The following is a 21,123-nucleotide window of genomic DNA, read 5'->3' on the forward strand; positions in this document are numbered from 1 at the left end:
AAAACGACACTTTATTATCAATAACCACTACCACTTGCGTTATGTAAGTCATTTTGTACCTAAATACAACAAGAATATAATTATAAAAGTTTTGCTAGCTATCTTTCCTTAAGTTCTGAGCTTGAGGTGTATTCTTTTTTTAACAGGGAGATCAAAAGATAGCACAAAATTGAGACATTCTGTTTCACTTAAATCAGAAGTGCCAAAGAACTGGGAAGTACTTCCTCACTATATGATCTAATGTCATTTAGTGCTGTGTCCAGCTTCTACCCAAAATTTCTTTTATAGGTTATAATGAAAATCAGCTGCTGAGATTTTAACAGTCCCACAAAGGGATGAGAGCTTGTCGAAGATTTACCTTTTATCTTTTACATCATTTTCTCATTCATCAATGTTATTATTCATGTAGAAAAATTTCAGAGTTGTAATCAGGGATGAATACACCTGTGTTCCCTTACATTAAATTATGGGAGAAAGTGGCTGGTACGCACGTAGCCATAGCACATAAACTGGTATAAAACTGAATTTTTAGGTCTAGGCAGAAGATGGAAAAAAGCAGAGCAAAGTCCACTTTACCAAACCAGATATATCTAACTGATGTAAAAATCAATTTGATGCCACCTATATTCAAAAGCCCTGGTGGTGTAGTGGTTAAGAACTTGGCTGCTAACCAAAGGGTCAGCAGTTCAAATCCACCAGCCGCTCCTTGGAAACCCTATGGGGCAATTCTACTCTGTCCTGTAGGGTTGCTATGCTTACCTGACTGCACCTAACAACAACATATTCAAAAGAGGAGCCCCGGTGGCACAGCGGTTAAGAGCTCAGCTGATAACCAGAAGGTCAGCAGTTTGAAACCACCAGCTGCTCCTTGGAAACCCTATGGGGCAGTTCTACTCTGCCCTATAGGGTTGCTAAGTCAAAATCAGCTAGACAGCAATGAGTTATATTAAAAAAGAATTAGCTTCTTTTTATAATATGTATAAAGGGGAAAGCCTCTAAAACATGCTTTTTCTGTACAATTGATGAAATTAAATGTTTATTTTCCCTAGTAATTTAAAAAATTTGGTAACTCACGTGCTTAGTTTTTTTTATTAATTTCCGTATTCTCAGAGCCATAGTAATTAGGCACCACAGGTTAATGTCAAGCTCCAAAATGAAGATTAAAATGCTTATTTTATACTTGTAATAAAATATTTAATTTCTTCAGCAACATCTAATCTTTTCCTTATTCAATTTTTTTTCATGTTATGGGTCAGGTGCTTCTTCTCAAAAGTTTGTACTTTCAAATTTATCCTGTATCTCATTTTGCTGCCTTTGCTAAATAGTTTTTAAAAAGGACTATTCTTTGTTGGTTTTTATTTAGTGATGTATTCCATTAACCAAAAATAGAGCTTACACGGTATCTTTACCTTTCATGCTAAATTTGGCGTGAACAAGAAAATAAAAAAAAGCAGCCCTGATCATATTGTACAGCAATGAAAAAGAATGAGTCAGATGTGTATCTGACCCAGAAGGCTGTAAGTGATCTACTATTAAGTGAAAAAGCAAGTTGTAGTGTGATGTGTTATAATGATTATAATAATATTAAGAAATGATCCTCTCCTTAATGAGTATATACTTTAAAAATGAGCAGGATGGACGATGAAGAAGGATACACATTAGGCTGTTAACTTTGGTTACATCTTGGTTGTTAGTGTCACTGGGGAGAGTGGAGAATAGAAATGAGAGCAGACAATTGGTGTAAAAAGATTTTTTCTTGATATAATTTATATTGCTTTATCTTTGCAACAATATTTAAAGAGGATTTAATAAACTGAATTAAAAAATATAATCTGGATAAAGGAGTTTTAAAATGAATAACCTTTTGGAAAGGATCTGAACCTGGGAATGTAGGATAGGAATGCTGTACTATCTTTAAGAGGATATATTTCATGAAGACAAACTGCATCTTAGAGAAGTAATAAATAATCCACAAAGAAAGAGAATGTGAAGATGGTTTCCACCAGAAACACGTAATACCTTAAGACGCTTTTAGGGATGAGAATACAATTATTACACTTTAAAAAACAGTTTCAATTAACAAAAGAGACAAAACTGAACACTATGTAGCCCAAGGAAAACTTTTGACTTACATTAATTAAAAAAAAATATTGTTATGTCAGGGAAGGAGACTAATATTTACCCAAAGACACTTCAGTAAAGCTTTTGGTATTCATGGATTTTATAAAAACAATATGATCAAGGTAACAGAGATATAAAATAATCTTTTATAAAAATTGACTTTCTTCTTGAAAAATACTTATTTATAAGCTTTTATTTTGAAATAAATTTGAATAAGGTAATCTAGAAATCCCAAGTACTTCTGGGTAAGGCTGAAGACCCATTTGCTTGTTATCTTTCAATTTTTGTACTATAACTTTGGCAAATTCTTCTCCTTGGATGTCAGAGGTGTCTAATAATTGTCTGACTTTTGAGGTCCTTGTAGGTTTGGTACTAACAAGTTCATAGTCCTCCTTCATAATCAAATCCCTGGAGAGAAGGGCATCCAGTGATTGGTTAAGGCAGGCTTCAGTCATCTGGCTGACAATGTCTTCCCTTTTACTCTGGATCCACTGCTGGGCTACACCAGGCTGCAGACGCTCTATGAAAGAGCAAGGGATGAACAATTAAAAAGGTGAGGGAAGATACATAGCAATGAGTGATAAATACATGAAAAAGAAATAATAAGACATAAAACCTAATTTTCCTATAATTCTGCTACTACAGAATAATGGTACTTTTGGGACTGTTACTAATTTTCAAAAAACATTCAGAGATTTGGGTTATCTCCTCACCCTCCCCTATCTCCGTGAAAAAGTACTGCTTTTGTATGCGCTACAGATCAGGGGGCAAAAATCACTTTATTATCTTCAGTTTTGTTTTTCTGTTTTTTAAATATAAAGGATACCTGTATATTTGCTAATTAAAAAAACAACAACAAAATAAACTTCACCTTTAGAAACAAATTAAATAACATCTCCCCTTAGCCCTCCCTCCATAGTCAGACGTTCATGGAATACGTTTTGGGCCTGTTATTACACGTCAGCATTTGTATCTTTTGGGATTGGAAGTGCTTTCCTACTTAAGAATATATGTATTTACCATACTGAGGAAATAAGGACAAATAAAACTTATTGTATGGCAAAATCTGTTGAACACATATTTGGGGAGTAAGCGGCATCACTTAGAAAGCATCTCACGGTAAAGATTTACCTGAATTTCCCTCAATTGAGAGTAGATTTACTATTGTTGAAGAGCACGGGGTGATCTTGTGATCACAGAATTTAGTCCTCTGAACCTCAGAGATGTTACTTTCCCAACTGTGATTCACCGGATGGTGATATAGTATTGAAGAATTATCTTGAGTTTTTCCTATAAAACACAATAATCTTCATTAGGAGTAGAATATTCTTTAGATATCCCTATTAGCTAAAATATCAACATCTGGGTCATATACAGGGTGGGCTCCAATGTCTTTAGTTTTTCACTGCTATAAAAGCTTGTCAGAAACCTAATTCCACAAGTAAATATTTTTAGAACAAAAAAGGCTTTCTACCAATTTTTTTTTATACTTCTGTCTGTCCTATGCAAATTGTAAATCATGGTATTTTACTTCTTCACATATTCCTGTATTTCTTCATCTGTGTCTTCTTCCTCTTTCTGCACTTTCAATGTCTCCTCTCCATCTATGTATGACGTGTGTTTTTCTACATTCTCCTTTGGCAATCCTATTCAACCTCAGGGCCTCAATCATCATCTCTATTTCCAAATCCATGTAATCAAATTTTCTATCTTCCCTGAACCTCAGTCTTAACATTTCCAACACCCCAGTGGATATCACCCCATATGCCTTGCTAGCACCACAAATAAAAAAAAAAAAAAAAATCTTAACCCTAAAATCTGTTTTCTTATTTCTGTTAATAGCACCAATGTTCTCCTAGTCACTGAGGCTTATTAAGAAACATATTCAGCTTCATCTTTTTTTATCTTGTTCCTCCTACAAGTGAAAAGTTATAAAGTTTATCAATGCATACTCCAAAATATCTACCCACCTCTCTTCATGAGGTGGAGTAAGGACGTTTTGGAGGATGTGCTGATAAACTTTGTAACTTTCATAAACTCTGGATTAGCTCTCTCATAATCTCTCCTCTGCATGACAGTAACAGTCTCCTAACTGGTCTCTTCGCCTCTTAAGTCTCTTTTCCTTTCCATCATGTCCTGTATACTCCAACCAGGATGACTCGTCTTAAAGCAGAAAATTCTTATCATGCCACACCCTTTTTCAAAAATTTGCAATAGTTCTTCCCTACCCATGTAAAAAAGTCCAAATAGCTTAGCTAGGTGTTAAAATTCTCAATGGATTCTCCAACCTATCTTTCTAATCTTATTTTCCTCTTTCTTCTTTTATTAACCCTTTAACCAGCTAAACCAAATTGTTCACTGTCTCTGTGCTACTTCTATGCTGTTCCTTTTTCCTGCAATGCCAATCGTTTATATATAAGTCCAACCTTAAGCCAGAAATAATTTCTTCACGATGATAACGTGGTGTAGTGGGATGACATAAGAATCTGTACCAGAAAATCTAGCTTCAAGTCTTAGATCTGCCAGCTACTAGCTCTGTGATCCAGAATCTTCTTAATCTGTAAAATGAGGGATATCTACCTGATAAATGGTTATGAAAATACTTTACAAAGAATGTTACTTTTCCTTTGTACTATCATAGCCCTGTGGCATAGTGGTTAACAGTTCAGCTGCTAACCAAAAGGTCAGCAGTTTAAATCTACCAGCTGCTCCTTGGAAACCCTACGGGGCAGTTCTACTCTGCCCTATAGGGTTCCTATGAGAACCGACTCGATGGCACCTAACACACACATCATAGTTCAACATCGTATCTCTCTTGGTCACACATCACTTCGCATATTGTATTATAGTTACTTAGAAACATTTCTCCTCTTCGTTAGAAGAGATGTTTTTGGTATCTTTTCACAGTATCTAACACATTGCCTTTAATGCTTAACGTATTTGGTGCACATCCTACCACTATCGCCGTATCTTTAGACCCTGTCTCCTTTTGAAAATGAGTTATGAATGCAAATGAAAGACATGCTCCATACAAATCATGACTACTTGCCAACAATATGATATGTAAAGGGAAGAAACAGAAAACTTGCAAGTTAATTCTGACTGAAAAATTTACATACTAGATGAAAAATCACCGTCCTGAGGAGTTGACAGGGACCTTGAGGTTCCAGGAGAACCACTACTTTCATGGAGTTGAGAGGATCCACATGATTCCTAAAGTGAGTGGAGGGTAAAGGATTTAAGGTAATAAAAAAGTTATACAACTTTAATCTCTAAAGAGTTCTTGCCTTTTGGTTTGCTACAAACCAAAATCAAAACTATTACAAATTATATCTTACAAAATTAAGGAAATACATACATAAAATAATCAATAGAGATAAACTTAATATTTTTATCAACTGGGATGGGAAAATGGGACAATAATTAAATACATTAAAAATAATTATTTTTTTCAGTATTTTCTACATGTTCTCAGAGGTTCTGTTCAGTACCTAGAACAGTGAATGTGGAATGTGAACTCTGTAACACTGCTTACTTATTATTGGTTTAGAGCAAATGCTTATTTCTCAGGTTCCTTCAACATGGAAGGATAAGAAACCATGGAAAAAGTCATGGAGGACCTGGCTCCACTCCTGGCTCTGTCAGAATTACCAGCTAACTTTGGACAAGGAATTTAAACTTTCTCAGGGTCTTTCTAATGTCTATCTAAAAATGCACCTACATGGGCTGAAGGATCAAATGAATTAATGTACGTAAAGGTAACTCAAAAGACCATGCATTGTGCTTTAATGTTCGTTTTTCTGAATTTATAAACATATATACTGTGATGAAAATAACTAATATGAAGTAAGTCTAAATGAATGCTACTAAAATATTTCCTCTCAGATAGTCACAAAAATGGTCTTTTCCTTTTGCAAACTGCAGTAAGAAGAAAAGGACTTTAGCTGTGTGACGCTAGATAAAGAGGCATAAATATAATAGAATTATAATTAATAATTTGCCTATGTTCTACCCTGGAATATCACTGACTGTATAAAACAATAACAGGGACAGAAGTCAATGCCAAACAAAGCAGGATGGGATGAGCAATGAACTGCAAACTAGGAAAGCTGGGTTTCAAGTTGGAGACTGCCAAAGGCTACTTAAATCCTAAAACCTTCCTAGGCTTTAGTTTCCCATCTAAAAAAGAAGGGGTTAGAATAAATGATTTATCATATTTTCACATACTGAGTTCATCACGTCATTTTTTTTTTTTTTTTTTACCTCCTGTGGACCATGATTTACAGGAATGTTCAGAGATAACTTCATTTTCTCCTTGTCACATAAAAGAATAGTACTTGCAGAACTCTGTAAATGAAATGAATACAGTCATGTGTCACATAATGTCCATTCAGGCAACATCCAACCGCATATACATCTGTGGCTCTGGGCGCAGGCTCTCGGGCTTTGTCCAGTGGGCAGGCAGGTGGTGGCGGGCGCTGCAGTGCCCAAGCTGCTCCTGCTCCTCAAATATGCGGAACAGCAGGCCCTCCTTGCTGGCTTGCTCTTGCTCAGCTCTGGCTGCGGCCCTCTCAGCTGCCACTGCCCGTTCCTCCAGCCTCCGCTAACAGCTCCAGCAGCAGCAGCAGCAATAGCAGCAGCGGCGACGAGGACAACTGGAAGCGGGCTCCCATAAGGTTTTAACATAATAGCTTTACTGGTTTGGTTCGTAATTATGGGTTGTACGTAAGTCGGATGTTTGTAACTCAGGGACCGTCTGTATATTAACGTGGTGTCTGCACAACGTCCAAATCATATAATGCCCTATTTCACAGAATGTATTGTGGACGTTAAGCCATGCATGATTGTACACATGTATACTTTAATTGGAGATGATCAGAAAATTAAACAAGTAAATACATTCTACTTAATCATATTGTATGTTTATATAAAATCAATGGAAAGAAAATCAAAATCAATTGAGGATATAACTTAAAGGTAGAGACAGTGTAGAACGGGAAAAAACTTTAGAGACACAGATTTTAAATTCTGCCTTATATTACTGGTTACCTTGAGCAAATTACTGATCTCTCAAAAGTCTCAGGATTTCATCTGCAAAAATGGAAAAGTATCTACTTGCATGACTGTTCTAGGGATTAAACGAGAACGTATATAATGTGTCTGTAACAAACAAGGTTTTTAAAAAACTGCAGTTTATGTGTTTGCCTATTTATCAATAATTATGACCATTTACTATATATTAGGCACTGTGCTTGTAAGCATTCTTACTATTTTCATTTTTTAGATAACAAATGGACGCAGTGTGCCTTAATGGAATGATGGGGGTCATGTGTAAGTTCTGGTTTAGAATTTCAGGATATCTAACTGTTTATTCTTGGGCAACAGACTTAATCTCAGTTTACTATCTATAAATGGGGATAATGGTAATAATACCTATTTTGCACAATTATTGTGAGGACTAAAAGCAGGGCTTTGAACCAGTTTAGTCACGGTTGATGAAGTGAAACGAACACACCCAAATTCTCAGAATTTGGGTGAACTGGAATGATAACTGTACTGGGAAAAATTATGGGTCAGGTCCTGAAATGGGAGACTTGGAAGAGGCGTTGTGCGCCCTCTCAGGAGTCTGATGTGGGAGACTGGATTATTTGCAGGACTGTGGGGCAGTTCTACTCTGCCTACAGGGTCGCTATGAGTTGGAATCCACTCGATGGCAATGGGTTTGTTTTTTTTTGTAAACTGTACATTGTATTTGTTCACAAGTGAAGATTTGGCTAAACTGATGATTTTCATTATCATATAACAAATGCAATTTAATGAAACCTGGCAAGTAATAAATTATGCTTACTTTGTCCCTAACAGACTGTTGTCACTTTTAAAACAAATTTTGATAATACTAAGAAAATTCTTCAATAATAGATCCCCCTTCAATTGTTCTTCTGATCTACAACAGCAGGATCAAATATATGAGACAACTCTGCTAGATAATTTTTATCAACTATTTTTTTGGTCTGTGCAACATGATGTGTTTGAGTGGGAGAATGAAACAATACAAATAAACAATTAAAAAACATACATTTTGGCCTCAGTTATTAATTAATAGAGGTTCTAAGGCTTATTTCAGCAATAAATCCCAGAAAAGCCCAAGTACACTAAATAAAGAAAAATGCAAGAACCCAGACATCTACTAATCCTTAAGTATTAAACTTCACAGAAATAAATGTAGATTAAAAAAAAAATCTCTGAAGACTCAGGGCACTCATAGTACACAATCAATATTCATTATTCATTTTAAACTCTCATTTGCTATATAAGAGTTATGGAAAGGTCTCTGAAATCTGATGGTGGCCATTTGAATAAAATAGAAAATCTTTTTGGTGACAAAGACAGTATTCATAGTCTCAGGTAAACTCTCCTCCCAAAACTGCACCTATATCTATGAAAAAATCTAGATAAAAACAAAATTAAACTACAAATCTCCATAGGTAGTGTTATGCACTGAATTGTGTCCCCCCAAATCATCTGTTGTAAATCCTAACCCCAATACCTGTGGTTATAATCCCATCTGGGAATGTGGTCTCTTTGTCATGTTAATAAGGCAGTATTAGCATAGGGTGTGACTTAAATCAATCTCTTCTGAGATATAAAAACAACAGATTGAGCAAGTAACCAAGCAAGCAAGCAGAGGTGGGGGAAGACAGATGCCATGCTACATGCGACTGCCAAGGAACCAAGAAACAGAAGCTGAAGAGACAAGGACCTTCCTCCAGAGCCAGCAGAGGAGGAGGAAGCCTTCCCTAGAGCTGGCACCCTGAATTTAGACCTTCAGTCTCCTAAACTGTAAAAAAACAAATGTCTATTCATTAAAGCTGCCCATTGTGGTACTTCTTTTATAGCAGCGCTAGATAACAAAGAGGAAGATAACAAAGAGGAAGGTAACTAAGAGGAAGATAAAAAGAGGAAGACCCCCAACGAGATGGACTGACACAGTGGCTGCAACAATGGGCTCAAGCATAACAATGATTGTGAGCATGGCACAGGACTGGGCAGTGTTTTGTTCTGTTGTATACAGGGTTGCTTTGAGTTGGAACGAGTTGGAACGGAGTCCGCGGCACCTAACAGATAACTAAGACAGGAAGTAATACAATTTTGTGAAGTTCTAACTTCCAGCATTTCATTCATCAACTTACCTTTGTTTTCTTCAGTTGAATAACAGCTTCAAGAAATGTTATCTCATCGTATGTCCTCAGGATTGGTTCAAGTTCTATTAAACATTCTAAACAAGGAAATAAAAATACAATTTGCATTCCGTTTGCTTCTAACCATTAAATTGAAAAATGTAAATACTAACACTGAACTGATAAGGCTCCAAGTCAATTCTTCCCCAAACATTCAACTGCCTTAAGAGCCTTTAATACTGGCATAAGAACAGACAGCTAGATCAATGGAATAGAACTGAGAGTTCAAAAATAAACCCTTACAATTATGGTCAATTGATTTTGGACAAAGGTGCCAAGGAATTCAATGGGGGGAAAGAAGAGTCTTTGCAACAGATGGTGCTAGGAAAATTGGATATCCACATGCAAATAGGTGAATCTGGACCCTTCCTTCACACTGTACATAAAAATAAACTTAAAACGGATCATGGACCTAAATGTATGAGCTAAAACTATAACATTTTTAGAAGTAAACATAGAAGAACATCTTCATGATCTTTGGTTGAGCAAAGCATCCTTAAATTTAACATCAAAACCATTATCCATAAAAGAAAAAAATTATAAACTGGACTTCAAAAAAAACAGAAAACTTTTGCTTTCAAAAGACACTATTAAGAAAAAATAAAAAGACAAGCCACAGATTGGAGAACGTATGTGCAAATCATGTATCTGCTAAAGAACTTGTATCTAGAATAAAGAACTCTGACAAATCCATAATAAGACAAGTAACCCAATTAGAAAATGGGCAAAAGATCTGAACAGACAATTCACCAAGGAAGACATAGAAATGGCTAATAAGCACATGAGAAGATGTTTAACATCATTAGTCACTAGGAAAATGCAAATTAAAATCACTTCATACCCATGAAAATGGTAACAATTAAAAAGACAATAACAACGTTGACAATAATATGGAGAAACTGAAATTCTCATACATTGCTGGTGAGAATGTAAAATGATGCAGACACTTTAGAAAACAGTTGGGCAATTTTTAAAAAAAGTTAACCAGAAATGAATGTTATATGTTCACATAAAGAACTGTATATAAATATCATCTTTTGCTGATTCTTCTTCCTCTACTCAATTTCTAACTGTTGGAATGCCTCAGAGCTCTAATCTGGGCCCTTTACTCTTTTCTATCTACACTCTCTCCCTAGGTGATCTAGCCAGGCCATGGTTTTACACACAACTTATATGCTAGTGACTCTCAATTTTCTATCTGGAGACCCAGCCTCTCCACTGAGCAACAAATTAATAAATTGCAGTAGCAATAGTAATTATGATAAAATACTCTTAGAATTACCTATTTATAGATGAGGGAACCCTGATGGCAAAATGGTTAAATGTTTGGTTGCTAACTGAAAGGTCAGTGGTTCGAACCTACCAACTGCCCCGTGGAAGAAAAGACCTGGTGATCTGTTCCTGTGAAGATTATAGTCTAGGAAACCTTATTGGGTAGTTCTGCTCTGTCCTACAGAGTTGCTATGAGTTGGAATTGACTTGACAGCACCCAACAATAACAACAGTTATAGATGATGAAATTGAGAATGTGCCAAAATTTGAACCCAGGCCATAGGACTCCAGAGTCCCTGCTGAAATGCAACCAACTATTCACCAGAAATCCCCACTTGCATATTCAACAGCCATCTCACATTTACTTTTTACAAAATGAAGCTCCTTTCCTTAACATATTCCTCTCAGTTTTCTTCATTTCAGTAAATGGTATCAACATGCTAACCTGCCCGACCCCAGACTTGATTTATCCTGTTCCTTGCTTTCCTTTATGCCCATATCTAATTGTTTCCACACTCTTTCTACCTCTGAAATATATCTTAATCCTGTCTACTTTTTCTATCTCCAATACTACCATAATTAGAAAACTTCTGCAAGAGTCCCCAAGCTGGTTCTCTTTGCTTCCCCTCTTGCCCCCTCCAACCAATTTTCCACAAAGCAGCAGGAGTGATTTCTCCTAAACCTAAATTAGATCATGTTACTTTCTGCAAAACACACTTTAATGGCGTTCCATTGCACTTGGAATAAACATTCAAGCTTCTTATGACAGTTAACAGCCTCGTCCTTATCTTTCTAATCTCACCTCAGACATTATTCCCTTCCTGGCTCACCGTATTCCAGCTGCACAGGCCTTCTCTTTGTTCCTTGAAAATACCGAACTCTTTCCTTTTTTTCCAGCCTCAGGGCCCTTGCCCTTGTTGTCTTCTCTGCCTGAAGTGCTCTTCCTCCAGCTTGTGAATGGCTGGCTCCTTTTCAAGCCTTAAATCTCAGCTCAAATGTTTGCTCCTAAGAACAGGCATTTCTTACCTCCTTAAACTACTCTATCACCTTGCTTAATTCCTTATAGCACTTCCATGATGTGTATCTTGTTTATTTTTTTCCTGTCTGCTTTCCCCACAAGAATGTGAGCTCCAGGAAGGTAGTGACTTAGATTGCTCACTACTCTGTTCCCAGCACTCAGCCCAGTACTTAGCACGTGGCAGGTGCTTAGTAATATTAGTTGAATACATGAATGGAATTATTTTTCCTATCATATGATGTCTCTTGACTTCTAGGAATTCACAATTCAGTTATTGAAGCAGTTACTATTTTACAAATACAATGAATAACCACAGTGAAAAGAATGAAAAAAAAAAAAAACAACTTGGAGCTGGTCACTGAACTTGTGTGATTTTTAAAGGAATACTTTATTCATAGTATATTAGCAATTTCTGTAATTCAAAAGGTTCATATTAAAAACATACACTCACTTAAGAAAGATGGTCTTTCATCTGGATTTTGTGCCCATCCACTTTTTATTAGAGAGATCATGAGTGCTCGGTGAGGTATATCAAATGGTAAACTTTCTTCATTAGTGTCAGGGCGATGTCCCTGTGACACACTATACATAATCTGCAAAGGATTGGTGACTTCTGTCCAAACAGAAATATTGCATTCATTAGAAATATATTATGATCCAGTATATTAAATGTATTCTAAATCAATTAAATGAAAATGAGAGAATCTTAAAATTTTAGTAATAATTCATTATGTAGCCCCCTTCCTGTAAGAGGAATATATATCCCAGCTGTTGCCATATGAGTTGCCTGCCTCCTATGGGAGGAACGTTCATCCTCAGCTCATTAATTTTGGGCTTGACCATGTGATTTACTTTGGCCAATGTGAAAACAGAAGAGCCAAGAAAGACAAACAGAACCTAGCAGAGCCAGGAAGGATCACAGCAACTCATATACAATCTGAGTGAGAAATACATGTTTACTTTGTAAGCTACTGAGATTTTGAAGTTGTTTGTTAAACAGCAAGCAAATCTATATGAACCTCAAATAAAAAAATAAACAATATTATCAAAGAATTAAAAAATGTGTTTTTTTTTTTCAATGTTTTTTGGTCTTTATAGAAGGAGCACCAATTACATTTTCATATAAACAGTTTTACAGCTGGAATAGATTTTGACAATAGTAACTCTAAGCTCTCATTTTACAGATTAAAAAAACTAAGACTCAGAGATTTTAGTGGCTTGTTCAAACAGCTAATTACTGTCAGAACAAGAATTAAAATCCAGGTTTTTCTGATCCTTAATCCGGTACACTTTCCAATACAGGCATACCTCATTTATTGTGTTTTGCTTTATTGTGCTTCGTAGATATTGCATTTTTTATAAACTGAAGTTTGGGTCAATCCTGCATCAGGCAAGTCTACTGGAGCCATTTGTCCAATAGCACGTGCTCACTTTGTGTCTCTGGGTCACAATTTGCCAAGTCTTGCAATAGTTTTTCATTATTATTATATCTGTTACGGTAATCTGTGATCAGTGATCTTTGATGTTACTATTGTAATTGTTTTGGGGCGCCACGAACAGCACCCATATAGGATGGCAAATTTAATCGATAAATGTTATGTGTTCTGACTGTTCCACTGACTGGCTGTTATCCCATCTCTCTTCCTCTCTTTGGGCTCCTCCTATTCCCTGAGACATGACAATACTGAAATTAGGCCAATTAATAACCCTACAATGGACTCTAAGTGTTCAAATGAAAGAAACAGTCACATGTCTCTCACTTTAAATCAAAAATTAGACAAGATTAAGCTTAGTGAGGAAGGCAAGTCAAACGCTGAGACAGGTCGAAAGCTAGGCCTCTTGAGCCAATAGTTAGCCAAGCTGTGAATGCAAAGGGAAAGTTCTTGAAGGAAATTAAAAGTGCTACTCCAGCGAACACACAAATGATAAGAAAGCGAAATGACCTTATTGCTGATATGGAGAAAGTTTAGTGGTCTGGATAGAAGATGAAACCAGCCACAACATTCCCTTAAGCCAAAGCCTAATCCAGAGAAAGGTCCTCACTCTCTTCAATTCTATGAAGGCTGAGAGAGGTGAGGAAGCTGCAGAAGAAAAGTCTGAAGCTAGGTGTCTCAGTCATCTAGTGCTGCTCCAACATAAACACCACAAGTGGATGGCTTTACAAAGAGAAATTTATTCTCTCACAGTCCAGTAGGCTACAAGTCCAAATTCAGGGCATCAGCTCCAGGGGAATGCTTTCTCCATTGGCTCTGAAGGAAGGTCTGTGTCATCAATTTTCCTTTTGTCTGGGAGCTTCTCTGCGCAGGAACCTCAGGTCCAAAGGACACGCTCTGCTCCTGGCGCTGCTTTCTTGGTGGTATGAGGTTCCCATGTGTCTCTGCTCACTTCTCTCTTTTATATCTCAAAAGAGATTGCATTAAGACACTGATCTTGTCAACCTCATCAGTATAACCTCATCACAGTGACAGAATTTACAACACATGAGGAGATCACATATAATCTCATCATATTTGTAGAGTTTACAACACATAAGGAAACCACATCAGATAACACAATCATACAATACTAGGAATCATGACCTAGCCAAGTTGCTACACACGTTTTTTGGGGGACACAATTCAATCCATGACACTAGGAGAGGCTGGTTCATGAGGTTTAAGGAAAGAAGCCATCTCTATAACATAAAAGTGCAAGGAGAAGCAGCAACTGCTGATGCAGAAGCTGCAGCAAGTTATCCAGAAGATCTAGCTAAGATAATTGATGAAGGTGGCTATACTAAACAAAAGATTTTCAATGCAGACGAAACCACCTTATACTGGAAGATGCCATCTAAGACTTTCATAGTTAGAAAGAAGAAGTCAATGCCTGGCTTCAAAGCTTCAAAGGATACGCTAACTTTCTTGTTAGGGGCTAATGCAGTTGGGTGACTTTAAGTTGAAGCCAATGCTCATTTACCATTCTGAAAATCTCAATTGCCCTTAAGAATTATGCTAAATATATACTGCCTATGGAAACAAGGAACAACAAAGCCTGGATGACAGCACAGTTGTTTACAACATGGTTTTCTGAATACTTTAAGCCCACTGTTGAGACCTACTGCTCAGAAAAAAAGATTCCTTTCAAAATATTATTGCTCATTGACAATACACCTAGTCACCCAAGAGTTCTGATGGAGATGTGCGAGGAGATTTATGTTTTCATGCCTGCTAACTCAACATCCATTCTGCAGCCCTTGGATCAAGGAGTAATTTCAACTTTCAAGTCTTATTATTTAAGAAACACATTTCATAAGGCTATAGCTGCTATAGATAGTGATTCCTCTGATGGATCTGGGCAAAGCAAATTGAAAACTTTCTGGAAAGGATTCACCATTCTAGATGCTATTAAGAACATTCATGATTCATGGGAGGAGGTCAAAATATCAACATTAACAGGAGTTTGGAAGAAGTTGATTCCAAACCTCATGGATGACTTTGAGGGGTTCAAGACTTCAGTGGAGGAAGTAACTGCAGATGTGGTGGAAATAGCAAGAGAACTAGAATTAAAAGTGGAGCCTGAAAATGTGACTGAATTGCTGCAATCTCATGATCAAACTTTAACAGAAAAGAAGTTGTTTCTTCTAGGTGAACAAAGTAAGTGGTTTCCTGACATGGAATCTACTCGTGAAGATGCTGTGAACACTGCTGAAATGACAACAAAGGATTTAGAATATTACACAAACTTAGTTGATAAAGCAGCAGAAGCATTTGCGAGAATTGACTCCAATTCTGAAAGAAGTTATACTGTGGGTAAAACGCTATCAAACAGCATCGCATGCTACAGAGAAATCTTTCGTGAAAGGAAGTCAATTGATGTAGCGAACTCCGTTGTTGTCTTATTGTAAGAAATTGCCACAGCCACCCCAACCTTCAGCAACCACCACCCAAATCAGTCAGCAGCCATCAACACTGAGGCAAGACTCTCCACCAGCAAAGAGATTACGTATGACTTGCTGAAGGCTCAGATGATGGTTAGCATATTTAGCAATAAAGTACTTTTTAATTAAGTTTATACTTTTTTTTTTTTTAGATCTAATGCTATTGCACACTTAATAAACTACAGTATAGTGTAAACGTAACTTTTATGTTTATGTTTGTGTGACTCGCTTTGATCTGGAACCAAACTCGCAATATCTCCGAGGTATGCCTGTATATAGTGGCTTCTCAATTGATAAACTGATGTTTTTACAGTGTGTTTTCCACAAAATAAATGGTAGGAAGATTTAAAATAAGACTAGCTTTATATAGCTCTGAGTGTGGCTGACCAACATGTTACCTGGAATGAAGAAGTCAAAGTACACTTACCTTCAAAAGGCTGTTTTCTGGATAAGACTTCCCATGTGATAACTGCATAGCTGTTTAAGATAAAAATATACACACTGTATATTATAAAGTAACAGCATAATAAACTAAAAAGGCACTGATTTTAAAAGCTTACTACGTAGATATCATTTTTGAAAGTATAAGGTATTAAAATACTGCATAAAGAATTAACAAAAACAAAATATAATGAACGCTCATGTGTGATTTTGTTTTAAATCGATTCTAATTTTAAAAATCAGGGAATAACTGTAATAAGAGTTTGAAGTTACATGGGAGGGTAACTTGTTAGGGATGATTTAACAGTCATTCTTGAACACCTAGGTAAGCTATGCCTTCTAATTACGTGATTCAATTATTCACACAAAATGACAAGTAATAAAAAAGATTACCTCATGTAGCCCGACTGTATTTACTTTTTTCTGGTCTAAGTACTATCTTTTTTGGTAATGAAACTATTCTGTCTACAATTTCATTTCAGTTGTCAGTCATCTGGTTAAGAAGCACAGATTTTATAGTTGGGATAAATGACTAAATAGAACACAGGGATTTTGCTGTACTCCCAAATTAACTATTCATTTAAAATGGGACACATAGGATTGACACATAGTCATGGAGAGTGAGGATTACAGAACAAATTCCTACCTAAATCAATGAAATAATATTCCTTCATTTTCCCTTATAGGGAATAGTGACATTGAACGTAAAGACCTAATTTATGGTTTGTCTGTTTTTATAGAATTAAATCAGCTTTCAAGAATTTTTGGTTGGAACATAGTCTTTACCTCAGAGAATATAAATATTTTGGTTCCCCTTCACCTCAGTATATCATTCGACATGAACTAAAGATATCAGGGAACTAAATATATAAAAGAACATTATTCACATGATAAAGTAAATATGAATGACACTGTAGTAGGTGTTTTAGTGCAGCCACTAAAACAAATTAGCATTATTGACTTTAATATTAAGTAATAAAAAATACAATCTCTTTGTGGACAAGGGATACACAATTTAATTAAACAAATTTTCTAGCAGAGATACACCATTCATTTCTAACTCTTCATTTTTATCAGGTTAACTATTTGTTAAAGAGAGTAAAAAGTTTTATTTTAAAGGGCTATAAAGTATGTTCCTAGTAAATGTAGCATGTCTGATTTTGTATTCACTATCATGTTAAAGAGATAAGTGGAAATCATATAGGGCGTGAATGCTCAACCCCTTAATCCTATGTATTACAGAGTACCATCTTCCTTTTCCCTGGTCAAATAACAAGCATCAAGAACCATGTAGTATGCTTATTACTGCACTGTCTGCATCTGAAACATGAAAAGCCTGATCTTACCAAATACACTGATGTGTTGTGTAAAGAATTCACCATATATAAATCTCTTTAATATACATCTACCCTGTATGTTTAATGGTTTATTTCTCTAAAAAGATGTATAGATATTAGGAATTAAAAGGTTGAATAGCATGAAAAACTTAAAGCTAAAATGTTAGGAACAACTGTTCCCTCCTCCTCCAAAAAAAAAGTCACATGGGATAAAAAACTCTTGAGTATTATCTTATAAATTGATACGACAAAGATGTGCTTTAAATGTTTTTTAAGAATGTAAGCTGCTTAAAGTAAGGCACTTTTAATTTGAAAAATATTAACCATTGTTTTGTCAAACTTATTTTTACCACACTTGAGAGAAGAATAAAAACTCTCTTAAAAATTCTGCTTGATTAATCTTGGTTTTCAGACAAGGTTAACTCTATGTGAAGGCAGCATACTGTACCTATATATATCATGCTTGACACTGGCCCTTGATTTTTGTCCAGGTTCATAGTTTTCGGGTGGCATATAGATAATCGTCCCTCCTTCAGGTGCAGATATGCTACTTCGTGATTGTGATAGGGACATCATGCGCCATTTTGATAAACCAAAATCTGCAATCTGTAAGGGAAAAGAGTAACTAATTAAATTTTCCTTTCTAAAAAAAAAATCCAAGAACTGACTGTTTTTGTGCACATTCACTGTATTTAGGTATCAGACCAGAGGCAATGTTTTATACATACATAAAAGCAAAAAAACTCATTGCTGTCGAGTCAATTCCAACTCATAGGGATCCTACAGGACAGAGCAGAACTGTACCACAGGGTTTCCAAGGCCGTAAACATTTACAGACGCAGACTGCCACATCTTTCTCCCACTGAGAGGCTGGTGGGTTTGAACTGCTAACTTTCGCAGCTGAACACTTAACCACTGTGCCATCAGGTTCCCATATATACACTATGTTATTTCTATGTATCCCATTGGTTTCTTACTAAACTGCATTCCATAGTGCTGAGACCTATAACCTTAGAAGTAATGCCTACTGACTTAAAGTTCAGCACAATATTACACATTTTAGAAAAGAAGCTAAATTTTGAAAAATTGAAGAGTATTTTGTGCCTTATATTTTGAATGAATATACACAGAGCACAGTACTTTCTGACAAGTAGCTTTATATATACCATGTGCTTTCCAAATTCACCAATACTTACAGAATTGCTTAATCTATTTAATGTCACTGGCATTGTTTACAACCAAAATTTATATATTCTTATTTATAATGCCCTGAATATATACTCTTTAAATTTTGAAATAAGTACTCTCAATATATCATCGCTCATATAATTCATTCCTACCACTAAAAGCATCATACCTGCTAGCAATAGTATAGTTAGCATATAAAGCATATTTACGTCCATAATGACAATGAATGTCTAAATAATTATCGTTGATAAACATTCTGTTCTTATAATCTATTCTGCACTTTTGATAAGCCCTTTACAGTTTTAGTTCAACTGTGAATCTTGTGCAGATGTTGTAAAATATTTTTTAAATATTTACATAAACATCTAAAAGGTTATTTGTCTTTTAAAAATGGAAGCCAATGTAAGAACAGAAACAGTACTTAATGGGTAAAGGGGTATGGGAAAGCTTTAAAGTGACTGAACTTATATTACTTAAGCTTTTACATTATAAAATCTGAAAGTGAACAGTAACACTATGAAGTTATCATGTCTATCTGGAAAACATAGTAGATCTGGAGTTCAATCATTTGATAATTCAACAGGTACTTATTGAACGCTTCTATAGGCAATATGTGCTAAAGGCACAGCAGCTAACAAAACAGACTAAATTTCTGTCTCCGTGAAACTTAAATTATAATTGGTGGAGATGGTCAATAAACAAATTAATAAATGCATATTATGTCCCATGCTGCAAAATACTATGAAGCATAAATCAAGGTACAAGGATAGAGAGGCTTAGGGTGGTTGTGGTCAGGGAAAGCCACTTTGACAAAGAGGCTGAAGGACACAGGGCCTCTTTATATTATCTTTGCAACTTCCTTGTTGTTGTTAGTTGCCATCAAATTGATTCTGACTCATAGTGACCCCATGTGACAGAACAGAATGCCCCAGAGGGTATTCTAGGCTGTAATCTTTATGGGAGCAGACAGACAGGTCTTTTTCCCACGGAGCCCCTGGGTGGGTTCAAACCACCAACCGTTCAGTTAGCAGCTGAGAGCTTAATAGTTGCACTACCAGGGTGTTAATAACCAAACTACTGAAGATAGGAATATTGAACATAGGAATTAGGGGAAATGGAAAACAGAGACATAATAAATTGGCTAGGTGGAGGAGACAACTAAAAAGTTTTAAAACTATTAAGCACAAGGATACAAACTTTTTATTTTTTTGAAGAAGGTACTACCTTAACATGAAATTCATTATCCAATAAGATATTCTGAGTTTTCAAGTCATGATGAAGTAAAGGAGGATTCATATTGTGCAAGTAATTTACTCCCAGTGCAATTTCATGCAGGATGCGAAAACGTAATGGCCAAGCAACATCAGGATACTCAGTTTTCTTTATATATATATATGAAAAGAAATAATACCAAAATTAGTGGCCAAATTTAATTACATTTCACACTTAGAAAATTAAACATTCCATGAAGAAAAATAGTATAAACTAATGTCAAAATATATACTCATTTTTACAACATACTATGAAGTTGACATTATTTAATATCTTCGAATCCTACTTCTTCACTTTTTAGCAAAAATAATTATAACTTTATAGTACTGATATTTCCTTTTAGTTTATATTGGAAATGGTAGCTACATGGTATTGGGTCTTCTTTATTCAGTTGACAGTTTTCAATTATTTTGCATCTGTACAATACCCAGACACACAAATCTGTACAATACCTATATTCACACCCACCTTCCCTGTTCTATAAAAACCAAACCCGTTGCTTTCAAGGCAATTCCGACTCATAGGGACCCTACAGGACAGAGCAGAACTGCTGCCATAGGGTTTCCAAGACTAATCTTTGTGGACGTCAACTGCCACATTTTTCTCTCACAGAACAGCATGCACATACACACACAATGTGTTTCTAGTATGTACCAAACCATTTATTCAAAATTCATATTTCAATATTTCTATTAATATAAAACTATAATTTATTGTTATAATAATCATTATACCAATTCAAGTTTATGGCCACGTTATATTTATTCACTAAACATTAATATCCCATACTTTTAATAATATATCTATATTCCATCTTGAAAAATTAGCCTTTGCTAATTTTGTTTTTGTGAAAGAGACAAAGATCATCTTTCTTTCTAAACCTATATAATACAGATCATTTAAAACATAATGTCTTCTAATTCCTGGTACCTGTAGGTGATATCCATTTGAGCTTTCTTAAAATAAATGCTTCTGAACATAGAAAGTTAATGCCGTTTCCCAGAATAAACATACTAAGAAAAATCAGACAATATGGGAAGGCTGACAATGAATCATCAGGCACCATGCCACTGGGTACATTTTTCTAAATGCTATGAAAAAAGTATGTTTCTACTGAAAGCTCAAGACTGTTCTTAAAAATTTTTTCTGCAAATAGGTCAGTTTCTAGTTCAGTAGTCAACCTGTCGGGGAGTGGTACAAAATATCTTAGATCATTTACACTGTATTTTGATTTTTTTCAACAATCTTCTATGGTGTTTTGATTTGTGTGTGTGTGTGTGTGTGTGTGTGGGTGGGTGGGTGTGGGTGTGTGGGTGTGTG

General features: G+C 35.7%; 1 protein-coding gene across 1 annotated transcript in view; it reads right to left on the bottom strand.

Moving 5' to 3' along the window:
* Positions 1–853: 853 nt before the first annotated feature.
* The window catches only part of RIPK2 (receptor interacting serine/threonine kinase 2), a 27,134-nt gene continuing 6,864 nt past the window's right edge, over positions 854–21,123 (bottom strand). The window contains exons 3-11 of the mRNA XM_023726095.1: positions 19,756–19,911; positions 17,792–17,949; positions 15,993–16,042; positions 12,101–12,262; positions 9,312–9,397; positions 6,385–6,468; positions 5,241–5,334; positions 3,253–3,411; positions 854–2,641 (exon numbers count right to left, since the gene is read on the bottom strand). Of these exons, the coding sequence (XP_023581863.1) occupies positions 2,304–2,641; positions 3,253–3,411; positions 5,241–5,334; positions 6,385–6,468; positions 9,312–9,397; positions 12,101–12,262; positions 15,993–16,042; positions 17,792–17,949; positions 19,756–19,911 (1,287 nt within the window). The 3' untranslated portion in view covers positions 854–2,303. The remainder of the gene's footprint in view (positions 2,642–3,252; positions 3,412–5,240; positions 5,335–6,384; positions 6,469–9,311; positions 9,398–12,100; positions 12,263–15,992; positions 16,043–17,791; positions 17,950–19,755; positions 19,912–21,123) is intronic.

The sequence above is a fragment of the Trichechus manatus genome, unplaced genomic scaffold (assembly GCF_000243295.1).
Source record: "Trichechus manatus latirostris isolate Lorelei unplaced genomic scaffold, TriManLat1.0 scaffold00009, whole genome shotgun sequence".
NCBI classification, from domain to species: domain Eukaryota; kingdom Metazoa; phylum Chordata; class Mammalia; order Sirenia; family Trichechidae; genus Trichechus; species Trichechus manatus.